Source organism: Gymnoscopelus braueri, assembly GCF_963280865.1.
Source record: "Gymnoscopelus braueri genome assembly, chromosome: 4".
NCBI lineage: Eukaryota > Metazoa > Chordata > Actinopteri > Myctophiformes > Myctophidae > Gymnoscopelus > Gymnoscopelus braueri.
The window spans coordinates 28,993,626-29,015,457 of record NC_137605.1 but is presented as its reverse complement, the minus strand read 5'-3'; the positions used below and the strand labels follow the sequence as shown (position 1 = coordinate 29,015,457).

At 39.9% G+C, this 21,832-nt stretch overlaps 2 protein-coding genes and 1 long non-coding RNA gene across 5 annotated transcripts in view; all 3 read left to right on the top strand.

Annotated features, from left to right (window-relative positions):
- The first annotated feature begins 891 nt into the window (after window positions 1-891).
- LOC308084138 lies at window positions 892-2,474 on the top strand. Its single transcript, XR_013933047.1, has 3 exons — window positions 892-973; window positions 1,295-1,392; window positions 1,562-2,474. It is a non-coding gene; the product is annotated as an uncharacterized lncRNA (long non-coding RNA).
- Window positions 2,475-2,478: 4 nt separating this feature from the next.
- Window positions 2,479-9,886, top strand: LOC308084137 (cysteine-rich secretory protein 2). The gene is made up of 6 exons (XM_080426659.1): window positions 2,479-2,625; window positions 3,236-3,326; window positions 3,513-3,655; window positions 7,983-8,068; window positions 8,343-8,425; window positions 8,591-9,886. Exons 1-6 carry the CDS (start codon window positions 2,614-2,616, stop codon window positions 8,731-8,733), a joined length of 558 nt encoding a protein of 185 aa, XP_080282785.1. The 5' UTR covers window positions 2,479-2,613; the 3' UTR covers window positions 8,734-9,886.
- Window positions 9,887-10,225: 339 nt separating this feature from the next.
- plcl2 (phospholipase C like 2) overlaps window positions 10,226-21,832 on the top strand; it is a 46,493-nt gene continuing 34,886 nt past the window's right edge. For 2 of the 3 annotated variants that reach the window (XR_013933089.1, XM_080427113.1), the window contains exons 1-2: window positions 10,930-11,156; window positions 11,946-12,513. Coding sequence is in view for 2 of the 3 variants with exons in the window: in XM_080427113.1 (XP_080283239.1) it covers window positions 12,178-12,513 (336 nt within the window). In the remaining variant the exon portion in view is untranslated. Of the gene's footprint in view, window positions 10,276-10,929; window positions 11,157-11,945; window positions 12,514-21,832 lie in introns of those variants that run through there. The other variant, XM_080427114.1, reaches the window with a different exon arrangement.

The window sequence follows — 21,832 nt, the reverse complement described above, 5'->3', positions numbered from 1 at the left end:
GAAAAAGGAAGGAATCAAACAGGATATTATACTGGTGCACACAATGTGTACAGTACAGTATGATATGTGTGATGATACTCTATTTGAATAATCTACATTAAAACATTTTGGGGAAATGCAATACAATAACAACTGAAAATAATTAGAAGGTTGTGATGTGGAATCAGTCTAAGGAATATGTTAGTGAATACAGTAAGCAAATAATCACTTCTCTGGGTTATACTTATATTTTGAGAAACCCTTGTGCACATTACAAACAATTTATAGGTTGCATTTTCATTTATATAACATTTTAAGCAATCTCCTAGACTCCTACATTGCCCGAGCTGTGGGTTCAAATATTAAAGACAATCCTTCTACTTTCACTCTATTTCTTAATTTATGCAAATAGGATATGGCCACAAAATGCAAAACTGTCATCCTTAGGCAGTTCATCATAAATCCCATAATAGGACTCCACTAATACAACGTCAGAAAATAATCTTCAACGTCACTGAGTCTTGACTCCTCTGAACAGTGCGGATACACTCAGCCTATAATATCTGACATTTCATACCACAACAAAGAACAGGAGTATACAGTGTATATAAAGCCTATATGAATTGTGTCTGTCTATGAATGTGTTTACATAACCGGCGTCTCCTAATCTACCAAATGTACTTTTCTTTATTTACTCATTTCTCAGGAGGAGCCAATAATTAGTGACTATTGACTAACTACACCCTATGCTTACAATTCCATATTTACTCCCTGTCAGGCTAATCTCTCTCACAATAAATTGACCGCTCCACTTGACTTGTTTTTTTAAATATCGTTAGTGTAATTATTTGTCCACATGTGAATTGTTTGCTGTGAGATATTAGGTGCATACTGTAACCACCACTGCTGTGTCACCACACGCAGGTGGGCTGGCTTTATAAAAGGAGAGGACATTGTTAAGAGTGACCGCAACTTCTTGAGAACTTCTGTGCAGGTAAGCCTTCACCATGACCTCATCAATGCAATATGGACGTTTTAGAATTTGACTACCAGGATTGCAATAACTTAAACTAAAATATCTTTTAATGGAAATTTGGCAGCCCTAATAAATTTATCGTAATGCCATTTGTGCTAAAACGTCTATATTTCAATGAGTGAAATTATTTCTAGCATCATTTGTTTAGTTTTTTTGTCAATTTTGATGGTAAAAAAGTAAATACACGTTGCACATTTTAAGCTTTCAACACATCCCAAATATCTGAAAGATATTAATAGCACTTCACATTTCATTGACATTTCTTTTTTATATTTACAGTATACAGGCATCTTCCCTACCTAACCAGGACAATGTATGCTTTAGTGGTTTGTCTCTTAACACTGCCTGCAGTTTTCTCTGCGTCTGGATGCAATGTGGTAAGCAGACTTTTTCAAAAGAAAAAAGAATATCAAATGTCACTCCTGTACAAACATATGTTGCATTAAATAATCCTGACAGTGACAAATATAATTTCTGCTGCATTCATTATTGAAAAACTAACACAAATCTCTCTCTTTCAATATATCCTGCAATGTGGGTCAATAGCCAGGTGAGTAATAGTGATGTTACAGTGGTCTTGCTTAATTATTTAGACATTTTATCTCCCTTAGCGGAGAGTGGGTTGGTGTTTAATTACTTAAATCCTATATACTTATTAGTTGACAGGAGTCCCCCAGGGTTCTATACTAAGCCCCCTCCTGTTTTCACACTATACAAAATGTTTTGCCAAAAATAGGCGATCTACAAGCTCACAACACGTGAGTGACGAGTTATGAGCTTGCAGATTGGCTATTTTCGCCAAATGTTAGTCCCAGAATAGTGACTCCTAGGGTTCAAAGGATTAAAGAACGTAAAAAAAACAACATCTTAATTTGACGAAAAGCAGTGGTTCTCAAAGTAGGGTCAGGGGACCGCCAGGGGTCTTTGAGGAGGGTCCCCAGCTAAATGTGTTAATATAGCAACGCGGAGCATCACAATGTGCTGTGAGCTTGTAGATCTGCAATTTTCTAAAAATCTCAAATTATTTTGAAATTGTGAATTTGGAACTATTTGGAAACAAATGTACAACATAAATGTCTTATGGGGGTCCCCTGGCAAAAAGAAATATCATATGGGGGTCCGCAGCCAAATACATACATTTGGGGGTACTTGACATGATAATGTTTGAGAACCACAGCCCTAAAGCATAAAGTATATCTCACTCCTTGCTAAAATATAAAAATATCTTTGAGCAAGACATTTTCCTTGAGGCCATGCCAACAAATCTTACAGAGATTATAGGAGTTGGCACAATTCTATTGTATAAAGCTATACCTTGCTTTGTTAATGCCAGCCTTTTATGAGTGATTAGATTAAGACATTTGTACCAGAGTAAATATAATCCTTGTGTTTACCCATTAAATGTTTACCCATCACTTTTCTTAACATTGACATTGTGTGTGTGTGTGTGTGTGCGCGTGCGTGTGCGTGTGTGTGTGTGTGTGTGTGTGCACGTGCGCGTGTGCATAGAACTTTGTACCAATAATGTGGACGTTCAGGCTGAGATCGTTAACACCCACAATGCATTCAGAAGAGCAGTTAAACCTACTGCTGAAGACATGCTAATGATGGTACGCCTGTTAAACACATACGTTTCATAATTCCATACATAAGTATCATAAGTACATAAGAATACCATAAGGCCTGTCCAGGAAGAACAATAATGTCTAACAACTAACGTTTTTGGCATTTAAAGTTGCACTCATCTGTCATCCGGAATAAGTTACTATTGTAACATTATAATTAAACTCAGCTCCTAGATGACCAACTTTACGACATTAAAAGTGAGGTCTGTAAAAATCAGGGCCACATAACCCACAGAATATTCCTGAGATCCTTGAAAAAAATCTAAACTTTTTGAACTCCCGAAACTAGGGAACCATAGCTAAGATGAGGGGTAGAAGGACTATTACAATAAACTATAAAATAAATAAATAACATTCATTAAAAATTGAAAGTATCCTAAAATTACTGATACGTCCATGTGGTAGTCCAGACTTTCTTTTTCCTATCAACCTGTTAATCTGAAGCAGGGTGATGCTGTTAAAGAACATCTGTAGCTAATCAACTTTCCCTAGATAAGAGGGTGGGAGGGGGATGCCAGCAAATGATTCATTTTGCAAGAGTAAGCATAACCTTTTCACATGTCCTCATTTTGGAAATAACCCTAACCCTTCATAGAGTTGGAGTAATGATGTTGCACAGTCTGCCCAGGATTGGGCTGACTCATGCATTGAGGAACATGGACCACCCAGCACCCGTTTACTGAATGGTACAGTATGGTTCACTTGCCTTCCCTGCTCCTTCCTCTATCTAGTGTATAGCACTGTTTCCCAAATAACAATTTTTATGGGGCGTGAGTAAATATCCCCCTTTTTTGTTTAAAAGGAAACTCATGCAGTGTTTTAAAAGACATCCATTAATCAAAAGATCTGTCATGTGTTTCGCCAACAAACAGGCTATGAACTAGGTGAGAATCTATTTTTTTCCAATGCGGAATACGACTGGGCTACGGTGATCACGGCTTGGAATAACGAGGTGGAACATTTTCTGTTCCCCAATGGATCCACCAATGGAGGAGAGACCGGGCACTACACACAGGTAAAGGGATTAGTCAGTTTAACATCGGAAATAACGAGCCATAGTGAAACTATCCCGTGTAGCCTACTATTGAACTAGTGGTAGCAACTATGCAAGACTTGTCTTGGAAAATAGAATGGATTCCCTTTTTTATATGCATTAGATGCAGCATATGCTGACTGTGACTGGTCAGTCTGGTTGACAAATTGCATGGTTTTGTAGAATAAACTGTGTTAATGGTCTTACCTGTACTATTTCCTAGAAAAACGTTGGGAGGTATTAAGAATTAGGTTCTCCACACACACCCATAACTTAAACCCTATATATACTGTGCTTAATTTAACTGAATCCCCCAGTGTTCTATACTTGGTCCACTCCTTTTTACCCTATACACCAAATCTCTTCTGCAAAAATACCCGATCTACAAGCTCACGACACGCCACATTGCAATGCGTTGTGAGCTTGTAGATCTGATATTTTCGCTAAATGTTTTCCCCCAGAATAGGGACGCTATAGGGTCCATGTGGTTGGGTTCTTCAGACACATCCTTAATCTGGAGGCATGCAGGTCCTGAACGGCTGCAAACCAATATCCTTCTCTTTCTTTCTTTCACCTTTATTTATTCAGGAAGGACAATTGAGAGCCAGCTCTCTTTTCCAATGACGCCCTGATTACAGTGTACAAGCATACAATTTAAACACAATATATTACAATACATTACATTATATTACAGGATAATAAACATTTCAGAGTGTACAAGTACAGTTAGAGCTCAGCATATTTCTTATAAGTAATTTAAAGCGATCAAGTGAGATCAGGTTCTCCAATTTTAAAACCGATTGAAGAGAGTTCCACATGTGAGGGGCATAGTAATGAAAGGCTGTCTTACCCAGTTCAGAATTAGCAGAGGGAATTTCTAAAATAAAGTAATCCTGAGAACGGGTGTGGTGATGGCCAACTTTGGGTAATAATAGGCTGTTAAGATAATTGGGTAATTTCTTGAGTAAGGCTTTGTAGATATAGATAGAACAGTGCTGTTCTCGTCTTATAGCCAAAGATGGCCAACCGACCTTTTCATAAAGTCTGCAGTGATGGGTAAGAAACCCATCTCCAGTTGGAGGGCTGAGTGATAGACTGCATCAAGTGGCTTTAGTGATGAGGGAGCAGAATGCATGTAAACAATATCGCCGTAATCTAGAACTGATAAAATTGTGGCTTGAATTAACTGTTTTTTGCTGTTAGTGTCAAAGCAAGCTTTGTTTCTGTAGAGAAATGCTAATTATGGTTTTATTTTTGTGATGAGTTCTGAAATGTGAGTTTTGAAGGAAAGTTTGTCATCTATCCATATGCCTAGATATTTGTAGCTGGAGACTCTTTCAATAGGAGTCCCCTCTATAGTGGTTATATTATTGAGAGTTGGAGTAGCATTTTGTTTTCTTGAGAAGACCATGTATTTTGTTTTACCGGGATTTAATGAGAGTTTCAGATTGATAAGGGCCTGTTGAATTAAATGAAAGTCAGATTGTAGGTTTTGAAATGCTAAGTCAACTGAGGGGGCGACCGAGTAGATGACTGTGTCGTCCGCGTAGAAATGTAGTGCACTGTTTACAACTCCACTGTTAAAATCATTAATAAAAAGTGTAAATAGAATGGGGGCTAAAATTGAGCCTTGCGGAACCCCCTTGCTAATATTTAAAAATGTGGATTTGTGACCGTCCGCTACAACTGCTTGTGATCTACCAAAGAGGTAGTTTTTAAACCAGTTACAGGACTTCGGATCAAAACCAACTGTTTTAAGACGCTCTAGGAGTAGAACATGGTCTACAGAGTCAAAGGCCTTCGATAAATCAATAAATGCTGCAACACAGTCCTGTTTTTTATCCAGGGCATAGACAATGTCATTAATCACCTTAGTGGCAGCCGACGTAGTGCTGTGACCAGGTCTAAAACCTGATTGGTGGCAGTTCAAAATGTTATTTAGTGATAAAAAATATTTAAGTTGGGTATTGACCAGGTGTTCTAAAATTTTAGCAAGGCACGGAAGTTTAGAAATTGGTCGATAATTATTGAGGTCATCTGTGGGACCACCTTTGTGTAGAGGAGATACATATGCTGTTTTCCATAGAGCGGGAATACTATCGGTTAATAAGGTTTGATTAAAAATATGCGTTATAATGTCAGAGATAACGGGTGTAGCTAATAGTAAGAGTTGTGGGTCTAGTTCATCAGCTCCGGTCGATTTTTTGGGGTCAATGGCAGATAGAGCCTCCCATACCTCTGAGCCAGAGAAGGGCCTGAGCGAGAATGTTTGGGAGGGACTGTCGTGGACAGGATTGCTGGGTGATATGCTAGAATTCCCAAATAGATTGCCTACGGCAATAAAGTGCTCATTAAAAACATTACAGAGTTCACTTTTATTCGAGACTGTGGATGAGTTAGTAGTAATCTGATTGGGTAGAGATGAGGGTTGACATTGGGAAAGTGATTTAACAGTACTCCAGAATTTGCCAGGGTTTCCACTACACTCAGACAGGGTGGAGATGTAGTATGAAGATTTGGCCTTCCGAATCTTGGCAAGGCATTTATTTCGGATAAGGTGAAATTTTTGCCAGTCAGATCTTAAGCCAGTGGTACGTGCTTTTTTCCATGCTATAACCCTGGCTCTCAGTTCCATAGAGATATCAGAAGAGAACCAGGGATTCCTCCTGTTCTTCACTCTAAGTTTTTTAAAGGGAGCATGCTTATCGGCAATTGAATTAAAGACCAAAATAAAGTGATTTAAGGCTAAGTGGGGGTCGGTGATAGAAAGAGTGTTGAGTATATCACTGAGGTACAGATCGTGTAAAAAGGCTTCATCATTAAAACGTTTAAAATTTCTTTTTATTATAACCCGATGCTGAGATTTTTGTTGTCTTGTATCTCTGATACAGGCTATAGGACAGTGATCACTGAAATCAAGTGGTAGGACACCACTGGATTTGTATTTGTGCGGTTTGTTGGTTAGAATTATATCCAATAGGGAGGATCTTATTGGATTATTGTTATTGGGCCTAGTTGGGACTGTGATTAGCTGAGAAAGGTTTAGATTATTACAAAGATTTTTTAGGGAATTTGAGGCGTCTGTAAGCCAGTCCTGGTTGGCGTCGCCCATTAACAGAATTTCAGATATTCCATGGGAGGATATTAGTTTAAATACTTTATCAATAGCATGGGATTGTGCAGAAGGTTGCCGGTACAAACCAATCAGGAGTAAATTTTCACAGTTGGCAGTATTCCCTATGCTGATTCTTAGAGCTAGGTATTCAAAGCACTTGGGACTTGACAGAGAAAGAACAACAGAGACAGAAATGTGTTTTTTTACAAATATGGCAATACCTCCACCAGTAGTAGGTCCAGCTCTATCGGTCCTAAATACATTATATCCATCTAGGGCAACATATTTATCATGTACTTTGTTGGATAACCAGGTTTCAGAGAAAACAAATATATCTGCATTTGTTTTTTGGGCCCATACTTTTATATAATCTAATTTATCTTTTGATAAAATACTACGGACATTCATATGAATAAACCCAAGCCCTTTTTGTTTGTTAAAGTCAGCTTGAGACTCCAGGATTAGATGATTAGAAGGTAAAAGACAACTGTAGGGGTTAGGGGTTAGGGGTTCTCAACACAACTGTTCTGCAGTTTGAGAGGATGCTGTGTCTAAACACATAGTGACTGATTAAGTGAGGATGGACACCATAATAGCCAGTGCAACGGCACTGTTTTATCTTGAAGATACTTTTATTTATTCTGCTGCAGCAATATATATATATTGTCCGTTGGGCCATCTTGGTAATGGGGTTGATGTTCTCTTCATACTCAATGAGGTCCAATATGATGGTGCACATGAACCGGAAGGACATAACACATTTGGGGGGAGGAGGGAAGTCATGAAATCATGACAGAATACTACAATCACAATTTAAGCTTATTGATTCCCTCTAGCCATTTACAATTTAGCAATTGCACGAGTATTACTGAAATATCAACAAATATCCATCCTGAAATCTCATGTTATTGTTATTTTAGTTCAAATAATATACAAACAGGTTAGTTTAAAACCTGTTAGTTTTCATAATACTAAATTACGATTAAGAATAATAAGGTATTCTGAGAGCTGCAGATGTGTTTCGATCTTTGAAAGGGACTGTTCATTCCCACAAATTAGCAGCTGAACTGCGCAATTCATATGGAAAAAAATCCTAATAATAATTGTATCAAGTATCAACAATACAATTATTGTTCCGTCCTGTTAACAATAGTGGTGTGGTACATCCTGATAACAATGATTTCCTTGGTCCAGGTGGTGTGGTTCCGCTCATACAAAGTAGGCTGTGGAATGAAACACTGCAACACTACCTACTTCTATGCCTGCCATTATTACCGAGCGTAAGTTAAATCAGTATCCACTATCCAACATTTAATTTTGAAGTTTTTCAGCAGCAGCTGAGTTTTCCCCCTTACTTCCCCCATACTATTTTACTATGGTTATAGGCCAGAGTTGTTCTTACATCACACTGTTACTTAAGCGTATGTTTTCTTTAAAACACTCTCTTTGTGACACTTATTACAGTATGTAATGTGACCAAAAAAAAAGAAGGGAGAAAAAAAGGTATGGATCTCCTCGAGATTATGACAATTATCTTCTTAATTTATCCAACAGCGGGAACTATGTAGGTGTGGCACCTTATCAGCCTGGGCCTCCATGCGCTTCCTGTCCCAATAATTGTGAAAATAAGCTTTGCAGTAAGTATATTGATCATGTATATTGATATATATATATATACATTGAAAAAAATATGTTTTCTTCTAGTTCACCTCCCGTGCTCCCCCACGGTGGGGCGGGGCGGGGCCCCCCGTCAAAAAAAGAAATGAAGTGACAGTTCATTATTTTGTCATTTTTCATTTCAGCCGACCCGTGTCAATATGTGGACCAGTACATCAACTGTCCTGATTTGAAGAAAACATATGGATGCGGAAATAAATCTGTGGCTGCCTGGTGTCAAGCTACATGCCTATGCAGCAAAGAAATTAGGGCACCATACAAACGATAAATCCTCACATTCAACCATGTGGTTAATCTTTACCCAATGCTTTCCCTATACTATAGTATAAAGGGTGATTGATTGATTGATTGAATACTTTATTAGCAGTTTGCAAAAAAAAAAAAGCACAGTAAAGTACAGTTCAATACAAGGTCTGCTAAGAGGATTTTAAACCCAAGAAAGCCTATGGCTTGTTTCCATTGGGGTCCTTTGTACTCAATTCATCGAAACATTTAATGACAGACAAATATACTACAATACTATGCAAAACATTAATATAAACAGTTAGAAATCAAAAAGAAAAATATGTACACTAATCATGTTCAATCTGGGTTGTGATGGTGTTGTGTTTGTGGACGTCTTTAACGTTTTTGAAGTAGTTTGACAGGTACATGGGTGTCTTTGTGGTGTAGCCGTGTATCTTGTGGACCAGGCCCAATACAAGTTGCTGTACTCTGTCCTCTACCCTGAGCCATCTGACCCTAGCAAAATGAGCAGGGGTTAATGAGTTGTAGATGTAAGGCCAAGCAGTAGCCTAACCAGTTTGTTTTGGGATTTGATTAAATCATTCCTTTGTGGGTTGGTTGTTTGGTCCCTGGGAGACAAGCCAGCCAAACTGTCACTGTAAGCTAGATGTGTGACCATGGCAGTCAATCTCCCATATCAGGAAGAATGGTTATTGGAGGGTGTCACCAGCTTTTAAAGAGTGAGCGAGGAAGGTGCCACGTGTTTCAACAGATCTGGGAGAAGCTTGTGGAGACCAGCCTGAAGTCAAAGGATAAACTTAGAATACATAGCATACAGTAAAATATGAAAATGTGTAGTGCCTCATAATCTGTTATTAATCTAATAACATGTATTCATCTAATAATACAGTGGAATAGTATATCTCAATAACTAATGAGGGTTGACTAGGGTTTTCTTGTTGCTTGCTCTGACCTTGCACTTTGGAAGTCACTGGATAAGAGCGTCTGCTAAATGCCTAAATTGTAATACCAGGGTTTATCTATTCTCTCTCAGTGTCAATTTGAACAGTTTAACAACATTTTTCAAAGAGTGTTAATGTAACTTGTATGCCTAAAGGTGTCACTTTATGTAAACATACATTGTCCTGGTTATATAAAAGTGGGCAGAAAAATAAAACTATATTAATGCACGCTGACCATGGCTGTGATGACTGAGTCCAAGAATTAATAGCACATATACACCAGCAGATGGCTCTGTTGTACAAGAATGAAATGACGTGAAATTGAAAGTGGAGAAACAGTTGTTATGTATGCCAAAGTCCTTTTGTCAATACCACAAGAAACAAGCAGAACAAGTTTATTTGCTGTAGTTGACCAATTAACATGTTGCTGTCAAATTGGTAAGCATTTCTCTGTCTGTCTGTCTGTCTCTCTCTCTCTCACACACACACACACACACACACACACACACACACAGTATTACAGTGTATTGCGTTGATCTTGATGCAACGCCTCACACTTGAGAGTAAATGAAAGGGAAATCGTGGTGAAGTGAACGTTCTCACTTTTCTTCAATCAAAATCAGGTAAACGTCCTAAATAAATAAATAGGCTCCTACCTGAATGGCTCAGTTAGGTTTAACTTCCGAAGCTCAATGTGCTTGTTTTGACCGAGGAGTTCCGGTGTCTTACAAGAGAAATACATACATGACTGTAACCGATATATTATAATAACTCTATGACTGTAACTATGAGTGGTCCTGACCTGTTGTAAGTGATCGAAAACAAAGTGAATGGTAAAACACTGTGGGACGGTAAGCAAGATAACAAAATCACTGCCTCCTGCCGAGTCCTTCATTACCAATGGTGTAAGAAGTACTCAGATATTTGACTTAAGTAAAAGTAGCAATACCACGGTGTAGAAATACTCTGTTACAAGTAAAAGGCCTGTGTTCAACATCAAATTGTTACTTGAATAAAAGTACAAAAGTATTAGCATCAAAATATACTTAAAGTACCAAAGTAAAAAGTACTAAAATGTTTGAAAATAGCCGATCTACAAGCTCACAACGCGTCCCATGCCTATGTATAAAATAGTAGTCGAGTAAAAGTACAATAGTTGTCTCTAAGATGCAGCTGTGGATCGAGTAGAAGTAAAAGTACAGAAAATTGGAAATACTCCAGTAAAGTAAAAAGAAAAATACCTCAACATTGTACTTAAGTACAGTACTTGAGTACATGTACTTAGTTACTTTCCACCTCTGTCCTTTACTAAGCAACTGGTGATGCTGGACTTTTTCGCTCGACTGAAAACTACCTAGCTAGCAGGTTAGCCAGCTAGCAACTACTAGCTTTAGTACACAGAACTACACACAGCAAGCAGCAGTTTCCTCCACACAAACTCACCCAGCCACAAGCTCACAGCAACTTATATGGGAGAACGATCTCTTTTCTTCGACAGCAAAAGGCAAGTATGAAAAGCAGAAAGGGTCGGCATGGATTTACAATCTTGAATTGTGGTTAGAGTTAAGACAGACGAGATGTCTTATTGTTGTAACATTCTAAGATACGGGGAGAGTGGGCTGTGTGTCAGTGACTGAAGGTAGAAAAGAGGTACTGTTTGGGGGATTTTTACACAAACGTCTCGATAATGGTCTACAGAATAGAGAAAGTAACATCCTCTATTGAGAAAAATCACGCCACTCTGGATTTTATGATTTTAAATGTTTCATGACAACCTGACCCCCCCCCCCCCGTGGTAACATCTGCTTCAAAGGAAACCACTGAACAACGCCTTTCGTCCAACAAACCAGACGTATTTTCTAACTGGGGGAAAAACAAAGTCGCGTCGACAATTTCCCCTTTTTGAAAACGACGTCAGTTTTGTCTACCGAAACGAAAGGGCTCGTGCGACGAAGTAAAATAAATAAAAAATAAGACAAAAAGACAACAACCGCTGTACTGTACGCGTCTTGAAGCGACTCCGTCGCGCGAAGGTGTCGCTTTGCAAAAAAAAAAAAGAGCAGATCTACAAACTCTCACGGCGCCCCGGTGCGGCGTTCTAAGTTTGTAGATCTGTTTTTTTCCCCAATGTTTGTTGCAAAGCTGACACCGTCGTACTGCTGAGTATATAAGTGAGCTCCTCTGGGCTGTAACCAACACATTCATATGTGCTTTACTGCTTATACTACTGACTACTGTCTGTCATGCTGCCTTTAAGTATGCTAATCAGTCTGCTTTCTTTCCTCTCCAACAGAACCTCAATGCACGTTAAGCAGCGTTTCTGCTGGTATCAGCGTGGTGGTGATGAACATGTGTTGCCAGATAATATGAACTGTCTGGAACGTTACACATTTTCTTTAAATGTTACTACGAGGCAATAATAATAACAATAGCAGGCCAGGCAGGAAATTGGAGTAAAAAAAAAAGAAGCTGAGACACAAGAGGTTTTCCTGCAGCTTGACAGCTCCAGTGTGCTAGAAGCGCCTATGGCGGAGCTCGGGGAGAACGACAGCAGCAGCGTGCCTCCCTCCTCGTCAAATCCAGGACACACAGCCGTGCCGGGCGACGACCAGGAGGAGGAGGAGGAGGAGGCAGCAGCAGCTGCTGGCAGCAAGACGCATTGCGAAGGAGGCTCCGTCTCGAACGGGGACTGTGGTGGTGGGATACCTGGTAATAACAACATGGTCGGCACGGGGTGTCACGGCACCGTGCCTCCTCATGGCAGCCAAGCCGGGCATGAGACATCGTCCACCGCCAACAACACCTCTGTGGGACTGGATGCCAATAAATCTGGAATACCACGCAGGAGCAGCATTATTAAGGTAACGTCTTAAGTTGCTGTTACAGGATCAGTGTGGATGTGATTATTCTGCTTCTCTCGGCACGTCTTCTTGCCTCATGGCTTATTTGACATGCAGCATTTGTGCTGCTCGGATTCAACCACCACCCCTCCCGTTCTATATCGCATTCGTATGCTTTGCTTTTCCAGCAACCTCGCCCATATGAAACATGGCTAATGTAAGCTAAATGAATGGTGGGGGTTTACAGTGCAGAGCAGGCCAGTAATGATGATGATGATCAGAGCCATATGCTGTGCGTTGAGTTGACATATTTTGTGGGGATGTGTCGCTTATTATTGCTCTCTCGAATGTGTCAGTTATCATCAGTCTCCATTGGAAGGGAAACAGCTCGCGAGGACAACACGCATGTTTCATTTAAATAAGCCCTCTCTCTCTCTCTCTCTCTCACACACACACACACACACACACACACACACACACACACACACACACACACACACACACACACACACACACACACACACACACACACACTAGAAGGTTAGGTGTTCAAAGCGATGGTGATGGTTGAAGACACCACTTAACAGTATGATGCCCACACAAGAAACATGCTGTGGATAAAAGTGTCCACTAGTGTCATATCTCATGTTTGTTTGTGTTGGAGGAAAAAGTAAAGGAATTAATTCTGGTTCTGAATCTCTAAACCTGGTTCTCATTCTGTAACCATACAATATAATCAATACACAGATTAGGCCCATGGTTTATTTTGTTTTTGGTGCATTCTCTTGACTTGGACAGAGTCGAGCTCCTACTTGCCTTTTCCAAGGCAGTTTTTGCGGGCAACACATTCTTGGCACATGTTGAACTTTGACACTCTCTCTGCTTGGAGATTGATGGCGGTAATATTGACATTTCTGGCTTGTAAAGCTCCAAGTAATCTCTCACCACACAAGGATCTGTCTCGGTTCCCACTCCTGTCAGTTAGAGCTGTTCTGCCTGGACCGCCTTAAAAGACAAACTTAAATCGAACCTATTAGAATAAGAAATAGCAGAATAAATCTCAGCCCCCTTAAAAGCCATATTGGATTCAACCTCAAAGCTTTTCTGTTAGGGATAGAGGCCTTTTATTTAAATATTTGACATTGCCACTGTACCAGTTCTTGTGGAACTGACCGGTCCAGTTACAGTAACAAGGTTTTCATGAGGTGGTCCAGTGCCAGAGAATTCAGCCAACAAATTATGCCCTTTGGAGCATTACCAATGCCCTAAACGCATTAAGGAGAATGTCAGACTACATAATAAGAACCTTCACTGGCACTCATGACAAATTGGTACAATGCACTTTAGGTCCTTATGCTGTCATTTTAAGTCATTTCTCAGTACAAAACAGAAGGGAAAATGTCAGCATGAGTCACGGTATGGTCAAGTCTGACAAGTTGGGGCGAAAACGTAATGGCAGCAGAAGATTAATAACTTGTAGTGGCGTGTGCTGCAGGTCCTGGGGATTCATTAGAGAGTCTCATAGTGGGGTCATTTGACTTTCAATCAATTCTAGATGTACATTTTCTTCAAAAGTCTTATCATCATTCCATAGATTTCCAGTTCAGCATGAGAAGGATTGCTTTTCAGCTTAATTATAATTCAATATGAATTGGCCAATGCACTGCATTTTTTTGAATGGACAAAATTTTAAGTGAACTGACGACCCTGGCAAATCACATGCCCCAGTCAGTCCATTACATTGTGCATCCACTTCTCTTCACTCCCACCACTGTATATTTGGCTCAGTTGGCTGAGGTGTCAGATCCAGTAAGGAGTGTTAGTTTTTTAAATTGGAATTTGTTTACTTGCAAGATGGAATGTTTTTTGTTTTGTTTTTGTTGGCAGCGACGGTGGACCAGTAGATGCTGGCGGTAAAAAGCACGCCTAACATTCATTCACATCCTAGTCATTCAGAACTATGGTTGAACTGCTTTGGGTCGCTGTGGTCAGGAGGAGGACCATCATGTTCTCATCTGAAGAGCTCTTGCACTCAAGTGTTGTGAAACCTGACCTATATTGAAGTTGGGTGGAGGGAAAGAAGATAGGGCCACATCAAACCTACATGTTTTCTTATGTGAAAAAATACATTAACATATATAACACAAATAATATAACAAATCAGTCCATTTCAAATTATTTCATCTCAGAGTTATTGAATGATAATCGTAATGAACAGTTGCGTGTTCTCTTGATTGCAATTTCAGGTGTGTTGGTCATGACACCCCATAAACTAAAAAGCAACCTACACTTACTGTAGGATGTACAGTTATGCTATAATGAAAGAGCTTACCCATCGCTTAAGAAGGCTATTGCGTCTACTAAAATTTCGGGACCATTTAAATTTGTTTTTACACCAGTGAACTGTAACAACACAGTGTTAAGGGTGGCTAATCCTCCTATAATTTGACTAACCTCTGTGGTGGTGTCTTGGGAGATCAAACTGCGCATGCGTCGCATCCAATCCAAACTCTGTGTGTGTGTGTGTGTGACGGCTCGCACCGTGTGCAGGGTTGCCAGGTTTCACGCGAGAAACAAGCAACAATGTCGCTGAAAAGCAGGCCACACGCAGCGAGCCCTACAAGCAACAAGGTCTATGCAAAGAAGGCCACACGAAGCAAGCCCTTCGCCCTTCACACATATACATTGCCTCTTGCAAAACAGCCGCTCTACAAGCTCACAACGCCTCCCCACAACCACCTGCACGTTCACAACCACGCCAAAAACACACTACCAACAACATTGGCCCTAAACCGCTTACAATAGGCGAACATGGCAACACCAACTCACATTCCAATCACTACGAGCCCTTCACCTTAGCAAGCCAACAACAGCCAGCAACTTCAGAGACACGACTTGGGTCCACGGCCGTGTATGCGTGGACACGCACGTGCGCATGCACGTTGGGGAGGCACGTGTCACAATGTACATTATTTGTGTTTGCGCGACGCCCGTGTGTGTGTTCGCGACGGGCCACGGGCCGCATGAGGATGTACCGTGGTGTGTGTGTGTGTGTGTGTGTTTGTTTGTGCGCGCTCGCGCGCGTGTGTGTGTGTGTGTGTGTGTGTGTTGGCGACGGCCGACGGCTCCGCCTGTTAGATCTGTATATACGCGGGTGTTTGTGTGTGTTCTGTGCCTCCACGACGGGATGTGCGTGTGTGTGTACACACTACACAATTGGTTCTCAAAGTGGGGTCCGGGGACTCCCCGGGGTCCTTGAGGGAGTTCCAGGGGGTCCCCAGCTAAATGATAGATTAGGCACCAAATGGACCCTTATGGGTCTGTAACTCTGAGAGTGTACAAATGGAACCAAATGGACTCTAACGGGTCCATTTGGTTCCATTTGTACACTCTCAGAGTTAAATTAACATACATTTTACGATATAAACTGGGGTCCAAGGGATAGAAATGCCATTAAATGGGGGTCCGTAGCCCTAATGCATGTCAAACTGGGGGTCCTTGAAATTAAAATGGTTGAGATTCACTGCTAGAGCCGTAAAAAAAATCTCTTATGGGGGTCCTGGCATATCTTTTCAAATGGGGGTCCGCGGGCTAACAAGTGTCAATTTGGGGGTCCTTGCCATGAAAAAGTTTGAGAACCACTGCACTACACAGTACAAACTCACTTTCGATCCCTGATAAACTGTCTGTTCTCAGCGCATAAGCCAAACTGCACACTTTGGGTGCTCATATCCCCCTACGGGTATGGTCTAGTTGTAGTAATTATTAAGCAAGGTCTAAATCGTTGACGCCCACCTTACACCTGAGTCAGATCTGTCTTTACCAGGGACATGCTATTGTTTGGTATTCTTTGCATTATTTTGTTGGTAAAATAACAGATTGGTATGGAGAGTGTTAAAGGTGCTGTGATATTTCTTTATTAAAATAAGTGCTAAAGATCTCTATATTCCCGTAGAAATCCTTGCTATAGTGTGTTGCTGTGTATTCAATAAGTGTGTGTTAAATAACAGGAGTCTCCTTGTCTCTCCAGCTCTTTATAAACAGAAAACACATTTTCAGGGTGGGATGCCAATTTTATTCAAACAGGGGCCTGTTTCATGAAACCTAGATAGCAGACTAAGCCGGGATTTACAGCTATCCTGGATGAATTTATCTTGGTTAAGGCATGAATCAGTTTCATGAAAGCTGAGTTATCTCGCCAGATTAACTTAGCCGGTTATCCTGGATATGTTTATCCATGACTGGGTTTCATGAAAGCAATGCTACATTAGTTACCAATGGAGATTTAGCTGTGAAGTTAGCCTGATAACTGGCAGGTTTAACTAATCCTGTTGCCTTTACTGTTCATTAAGTATCAATCTGATCACAAACCAATGGGGTTTTCACACTTATTCCATTCACACACAGTGTTTGTTGCCTTATTTTTAGCCTGCATTAAAATAACACAGGTACACATTGCCATTAAATTACCACTTAAGCCCTATATTCTTCATTGTACATCAAATTACGAAAATAGACATGCTGCTAAACCTCTTCATGACAGTTTGTGATCTTGTAGATCGTCTATTTTCGCTATAAAAAAAAGAAATCATTTTGAAAGATTCTAAAAATGCTAAAACATTGTGACCATTATCATTTTTTATACTAGGCTAATTATTTGTGAAGTCAGACTATGTGACCCATATTTATGGGCGACCTATTTTGCTAGGCCTATAGGCCTATTTGTGGATAACTGCATGACAAAACCCACTGTTTTATACATGAGCATGCAGGAATGGAGTTCCATTCTACACACAACCAATTATATTGCTGCAGCACAAACGTGACACAAAGCTCAGCCAATCTGTGAAGCCGATGGGTCGGGTTGGCCAATCAGGGAAGCCGATGCCTACAACAAAACTGGCGTTTCACCCCCAAATATATTCACTGTTGATCAGACCGGCAAATGCGTCAACGCCAAAGCCGTGCCCCTCCTGGTGGGCATGCTCTCCATTGTAAGACTATGCTATTAGGCCTAAATTAGCTTATATAGTTTGACAACACTATCCAATCATCTTTTTGATTGTATTATTATTTCCGACAAGCTGGAAATATTCAGAGCATTTCCATAGTAAGCTGATAATGTTTTTTAACAACGAGAGCTTTATAACTACAACATAGCTGCTCCGACCTGCTGACATCACATCAGATTACGTCCGCATTCTGCACGTCTAGTTGACATCTCTCTTCCATTGGATTTATTGATTAATAGACAAGCACACCGCAATATAGATGGATATGATCAACCAATAAATATCAGATATCTTCCATCAAGAAGAGAGATTTATTTAATTTTTTTGGAAGTTGATTCCGATAAAAAAGGGCAAACACGTTGACAGCCTGATATATTATACAATATTCAGCTGAATATATGCCTAGTGATGTGGAGAACATTATATCGTTTTTTTAATAGTATTTTTTACAAAATACAGAAGGTAGAATTCTTCTAGTCTTCGTCTAGAAATTGCAGACCAGAATATTTGCTTAGGAAGTTGAGTAAAACTAAACTGAAAAATGAAAGCATGCAACTGTAATTTGTGCACAACACTGTTTACAATTAATGCAGTCATAAATAATAAATTCATAGGCTAAATAACTATGAAACTATAGTTTGTCACTACATTATTTATCATCTATAATATGTTGCCCTCTATGCGCCAAGATATGTTGTAAGTGTGTCGCTTAACTCTCAGTGCCAATGAAATAAAAAAATATGTTCATACTGTGCCAGTATATTTTAAAGTAAAAAAAAACTTGCTCAGGAGCCGAGATACAGCCTTTTTCAGTAATAAGTTAAACAAGAAGTGAATGGAGCAGCAAATCTTCGGATCACGATATCTTGGGTTCTGAACATTCTTTTTTTTTTAAAACTCGTTCTGCTCGTTTTTTACTCGTTCTTGGCACTGAGGGCATTCAGAAAAAACTCGGGATAACTTGTTTTTGGCACTCAGAGAGTTAACTGGAATGTAGTCTATATACTGTTTAAGTCCAATCATAGTGCAGTTTCATCTCCTTTTAGTAGTTTAAATATTTTGGCTTCTGCTGAATTCAATTAAGTTTTCCATTGGAAAAAGCTATTATTGCTATGTAGTAACTGACTGTTGTTATCAATTCATTTATTTAAAACTCAGGCTTATTACCACTTAAACTTTTTAAATCTGCCAAGTAGGGCTGTAAATCTTGTGCTCACGATTCGATTCCGATTATTGAGGTCACGATTCCGATTTTATCCGATTTTTTTAAAAACAAACGATTCTTGATTCAACATTTCTTTTCCGATTCTAAAACGATTTCTTTTCCGATTCAAAACGATTTAGATTCAATTTTTTTCCCCCCCAACAGCCCAGAACTGGCCTCTTCTCAAAAATGTTATTATGCAAAAATACAAAAAAATAATAAAAATAATTCCTTTTCATTTTTGAGAATCGATTCTGAATCGTCCAACATGAGAATCGTGATTCGTATTCAAATCGATTTTTTCCCACACCACACTACTGCCAAGATCAGGTTGTCCGTTTGACACACACTCAAGCTGTTCCTCTTCCTATAAGGTGAATGACCTGTTATGTGAAAGTAATCTTTCCAAGAGGAGGTTGAGCATTACCTAATTATCCATCTGGTTCAGGTGTCTGGTCCATATCCAGCAGTGTTAACCAGTTCCACTGGATATTGACATGATTGATTGATTAAAGATCTGTCAAACGTTTTAGCGCTGGGAGCTTCTACTATCTCAAATTGCACATCACATCTGTGGTTGTTCCAGACGCCTTACACTCATTTCCATGCATGAAGCCTTATTTCTTCGTGTGCCTGCTCAGGTGACACTGAATTACTGGTCTGGGGATGAAGTGAAGTGGGACTGGCAGCAGGCAGTTGTTTCAAGGGTAGCTCAATGACTTAGCAGTGATCACACTTCTGCTAAATTAATTGTAAGGCATGGCTATTTATGCCCTTATGCCCAGATGGGTTATCCTAATAAGCCTAATGTCATACAGCTTTAAAAACTGTTAGATAAAGTGCTATACTCAAAGCACATAAAACTGGCAACAATTCATCTACAGTATTTTATTCAACTACCTTAGACAGTTCGATCAATATTTCAAAATAGAAGCTGGAATGTGGAGAATCAAGACCATCCTGTGATGTTATCAATGTAGTCCATTCACAACTAGAAAAAGTTCTCCTCGGAGCACAGGTCTCCGCCAGGTCAGGTAGGTCATTGGTAGGTAGGTTGTTCCCATCAAACAAAGTAATCAAAAAAAAAACGGCTTATTTTGCTTGTTAAAAGCATAATTTTATGACAGCAATATGGAAAAAACAAAAATATCTCTATAATAAAAAATATATTTCATAGAATAACCGAATATCATTTTGAAAACGGTTAGAAGGGGCAGTCCCGTTTAACTGAATATTCACGCGCACCTGTACCTAATTGTATATATTTATATAGCCCTATTTGCTCCAAGCTGTTTCAAATAAAAAAATCACACCCAGTGTGAAGAGAGTGGTGCCTTTCATGAGGTCATTGCATTAGTTACTTTTTACAGACTTTGATGACTTCAATGTATTTTTACTCATTTTAAGTACTTTAAAATGTTTGTACAGATTTGTACGTGTTTTTACTCATTTTAACATCTTTTAAGTATTTTTACGCATTTTAAGTATTTTTACTCATTTAAAGTATTTTTACTCAGTTTAGGAACTTTAAAGTATCTTTACTAATATTTAAGTATTTTTACTCATTGTAAGTATTTTTACTAATTTTAAGTATTTTTACTCATTTTAAGTATTTTTACTCAAAAGTGGTGTGTGTGTGTGTACGGTACGGTACTGTACTGTACTGTACCTGTACTGTACTGTACTGTACTGTACGGTCTGTACTGTACTGTACTGTACGGTCTGTACTGTACTTTACTGTACTGTACGGTCTGTACTGTACTGTACTGTACTGTACTGTACTGTACGGTCTGTACTGTACTGTACTGTACTGTGCGGTCTGTACTGTACTGTACCTCTACCAGTACCTGTACTGTACTGTACTGTAGGTACTGTACTGTACGTACTGTACTGTACTGTACGGTCTGTACTGTACTGTACTGTACCTGTACCTGTATGGTTGCATCTTTGTGTTGCAATCAGCCGCAGCTGTTGAGGCTGTGCTCAAACATACAGAGAGGCCGTGCTCATACGGACACACGGACACACAGACACACAGACACCAGGACAAAGTCAAGCGTAGGAGTGGTTGGCACCACTCAAAAATATATATAGACAGTTGGAAAAGGGTAGAATGACTGTTCTTAACAAATTACCAAGATTTAATGAGAAAAAAGGCTGCATGCAGCAATTAAGCTTGTTTAGAAAAATGACGGGTTTCAGGCTGGGCTGGGCCCAATTTGTCAATTATGTATCAGGCTTTGGGTCGGGCTGGGCTTGACGTTCTCTCGGGCTGGGTCGAGCCAGGCTCAAATATTTAGGCCCGATTAAAGCTCTAGTCCACAGACAGAATGTCACACACACACACGACGGACGGACAGGGTGCAAAACATACTCTTGCCAGGCCGAAAGAGACAATAAGTGGAATGGATGTTATGCTTTATGTGAATACAATAGCAGGGGAATTATAGATTTATGTTATTGTCCTAGTTTTCTGATAATGTGGTCTGATTTTTATTACTTAGATATATAGCAACTATCCTCTGATGCCTGAAGTTTGTTTAAGTTTGAAGAAAAACATGTATGGATTTACTTAATTGTTTTGCACCCTGTCTGTCCGTCCGTCCGTCCGTGTGTCCGTCCGTGTGTCCGTCCGTGTGTCCTGTCAGTCCGTGAGCAGCTAATCTCTGGCACCGTTTGCCTGGTCGCTGTGAAACTGTGCACACACACTCCCTCGATGCCAATTCAGAACCTCTGCCCCACATTTTTCAGATGGGCCTGTTATAGCGCCACCAGGCCTGTTATAGCGCCACCAGGAGGCCGATTTGTGCAAAACCCATTTTTTTATATTACTCCTACAGATTTTATCCAAACGTCATGCAAATCTGTACACAGTATCTCTATAGTCATGTGATCAACCCGGATCTGTCAGATTTTCCAGATTCCATCCTTGTTGGCTTCCAAAGTTTGCAGGATTGTTCCGTTTTGAACAAAATGCCTCAAATCATACCCATCCGCGCATCTCTACCACGCGTGGACCCTTGTGTGACTATTTTCATGGCAGACCCCTGAACAGTATTTGTGCCACGTTTGGTGCGGATTGGAACAACGGTGCGCCTGGGGGCTACACATGGCCCCTGGTGTG